The 2,617-nt window shown below is 49.0% G+C and overlaps 1 protein-coding gene across 1 annotated transcript; it reads left to right on the top strand.

Annotated features, from left to right (window-relative positions):
• Positions 1-1,056: 1,056 nt before the first annotated feature.
• Positions 1,057-2,130, top strand: UREG_02960 (uncharacterized protein; the record flags this gene model as incomplete). The annotated part of the gene is made up of 2 exons (XM_002543398.1): positions 1,057-1,744; positions 1,799-2,130. 2 exons carry the CDS (start codon positions 1,057-1,059, stop codon positions 2,128-2,130), a joined length of 1,020 nt encoding a protein of 339 aa, XP_002543444.1.
• Between the last annotated feature and the right edge of the window lie 487 nt (positions 2,131-2,617).

The raw sequence follows: 2,617 nt of genomic DNA, 5'->3' as shown, positions 1-2,617 counted from the left end.
GAAGCCTGACCTTCTGGTTCACAATGTCAGCCCGTTATTCGTTGAAAATTTTCTGCGCAGTCACCCCCCTTGCAAGATGAAAGCTTTCCCGAGCGCCTGTGCGACAAAATGCCTTCGGGCGATCTCGATCTCCATTGTGCTGATCAAAGGTGGTAAGGTCGCAATCGTATGGCAGACATCTTGAAGCGCCTCCGGATCTTGGTAATCCGCCCTGTTGGGCGATAACTCTTTTGGACATCCATGAGATAGGGGTCCATGTACTGCTCGCACTCAATGAGGTCGCTACGCGCGGCGTCGAATCCTGGGGGCGGATCGTCGAACCATGACCACAACTTCCGGCACTACCTAGGGGATTGTGGATGAATCGGTGCAAAATAATCACCCAGATTCCTCTGTTGAATGCGTGTAGTGCCCTACTTAGCCATGCCGTCGGCGATATGAGGGCTCTAGTATATACTTGAGGGGTACCGGAGCTATGTCTACAGAATGTGGTCTTACCAACGAGTATTTTGCCCTTGCATTCAAGCTAATGCAAGGCTCGTGTTACAACAGCCCAATACTGCGTCGCGGCTCCAAGTGCCTGCCATAACCCTACTAGGTTCAGAGCCGCATGGAGTGTGGAAGACGGACGCCCTGGTGGTTTGGCACTCAAGGCATCTCGGGGTTGGTCCGGATGCTACCAACTTTCTTGTCACTAAGCTGGGAACTAGTTAACGATCAGCCGCTCCCCGGGTTGCTACGTGCAGTTCGTGACCTCTGTATCGAGAGAAGCTGAGCCAACTCTCTTATCCGGCCACGTATCGGTCGGATCCGGATGGCCGTGGGGATCTCGTATGCACACAAGCCGGAGAAGTGTAGTCTGTCTGCGTCGGAGCAGATCGTCCGGGGCTGGATTTGCACTTGAACATGGTCCCATGTCCGGTGCATGGGATGCTTCGAAGAAAGCCTAGGGGATAAAAGGAGAGTTTCGATTAATGTATTCAAGTGTCCGTTCCGCACCCTCTCCCTTCAGCATTGCAATCATTGCTTGTCTTTAGACCTACCATTGTATTCGCCATGGCATCCGACCCAATCTTCCCCATCATTGATTACTCCCGGGTGGTGTCTTCCGACACTTCTATCTCGACAGCGGAGAAGGACAAGCTCTTCAGATCGTTCAGAGAGGTTGGCTTCATTTACTTAAAGGGCTACACGTTCCCGGAAGAATTCATCCAGACACTCTTCAGCCACATACACAAGCTGTTTGCACTCCCGGAAGCGGAAAAACTGGCAATCGAAGGCGGAGAGAAGCAAGCTTTCCGCGGCTGGTTTGCACCTGTGCGCACCGCGCGAAATCCAGAAAAAGCGGATCAGAAGGAAGCATACGGGCTGGGCAATGACTACGATAGCACGCGGCCAAATATCTGGCCTCCCAATTGGCCGGAGTTCCGGGAAGACTTTTCACGATTTTTTGAGGAATGCTTCAACATGCACCTCGAGATTCTCCGCGCGCTTACTGAAAAAGTGGGACTGGATCGGGAGACCTTGATTCCGTCTGTGAAAGCGAAAGATTCATACTCAGCCTTGCTGTACTATCCCGAGACCACGGCAGAAAGTTTCCAGAGCCGCGTGCGCTCCGCCCCTCATACCGACTTTGGAACGTTGACACTGCTATTCAACGATGGGATTGGCGGACTTCAAGTGAAAAACAAGCATGGCCAATGGGTTGATGCGCCACCACTCCCCGGGCACGCCATTGTAAATGGTGAGGCCATTTGACCGTGAGGAACAGATTGCAATACACTAACATCTAGTGTAGTGGCGGACCTGCTCTCGCGGTGGTTCAACAATCAGCTGAAATCAACCGAACATCGTGTCGTGGAGTCTCCGGCTGAGACGCGGCGCGTAGGAGAGAGTGTGAGCAATATCGTTCCGGCACGGTATGCAATCGCCTGGTTTGGCCATCCTAACCGTGACGCCGTGGTCAAACCTTTGGACAAGTGTTGCACTGCCGAACATCCACTGCAGTTCCAGCCGGTGGTCGCAGGAAAACATGTCAAGGAGCGGATGGCTCGACTGCTGGATGAAGGTTATTTGCCGGAGAAATGGACAGATGATATGCATCGCAAGCAAGTCCACTCAGTAACTTGACACTCTGCTTCTAGAGTAGTTTCTATATAACATAATCTACCACTCAACGACGGCAAATTCCATATGAATGATAAGACTTTAAATAGAAATAATATATGCAATACTTGGGGACAGAATAAATGAATGGGACCCCATCTGTCATGAGAGCAGAGAGCTTCATCTGAAGATTGAAGAACTTAAAAGTTGAGATTCATGAGTGAAGTGCTGAGATCTAACTAGCTTTTAAGTTAATACTAACTAGACAAGATGACTAATAATATGTGTTACATAATTCAGTTACCACACTACACATGACATCTGAGATCTCTTATAGAAAACTCATCTAGATAGATTTAATACCACACATTATAGCATTTTTATAAATTTCAAGCTCTCTGCTTTTGTACAGCATGTGAATTTAATCTTTATACAATATGGTCAATACTAGAAGCAGTGCATCTACAAGACAAGAAAGAACTTCAGATCATGAGAATCATCTGTTTATATG

This window comes from Uncinocarpus reesii, genomic scaffold, assembly GCF_000003515.1.
Source record: "Uncinocarpus reesii 1704 scaffold_2 genomic scaffold, whole genome shotgun sequence".
Taxonomy (NCBI): Eukaryota; Fungi; Ascomycota; class Eurotiomycetes; order Onygenales; family Onygenaceae; genus Uncinocarpus; species Uncinocarpus reesii.
The sequence above is the reverse complement of the archived record's forward strand: the minus strand, read 5'-3'. Positions and strand labels throughout refer to the sequence as shown.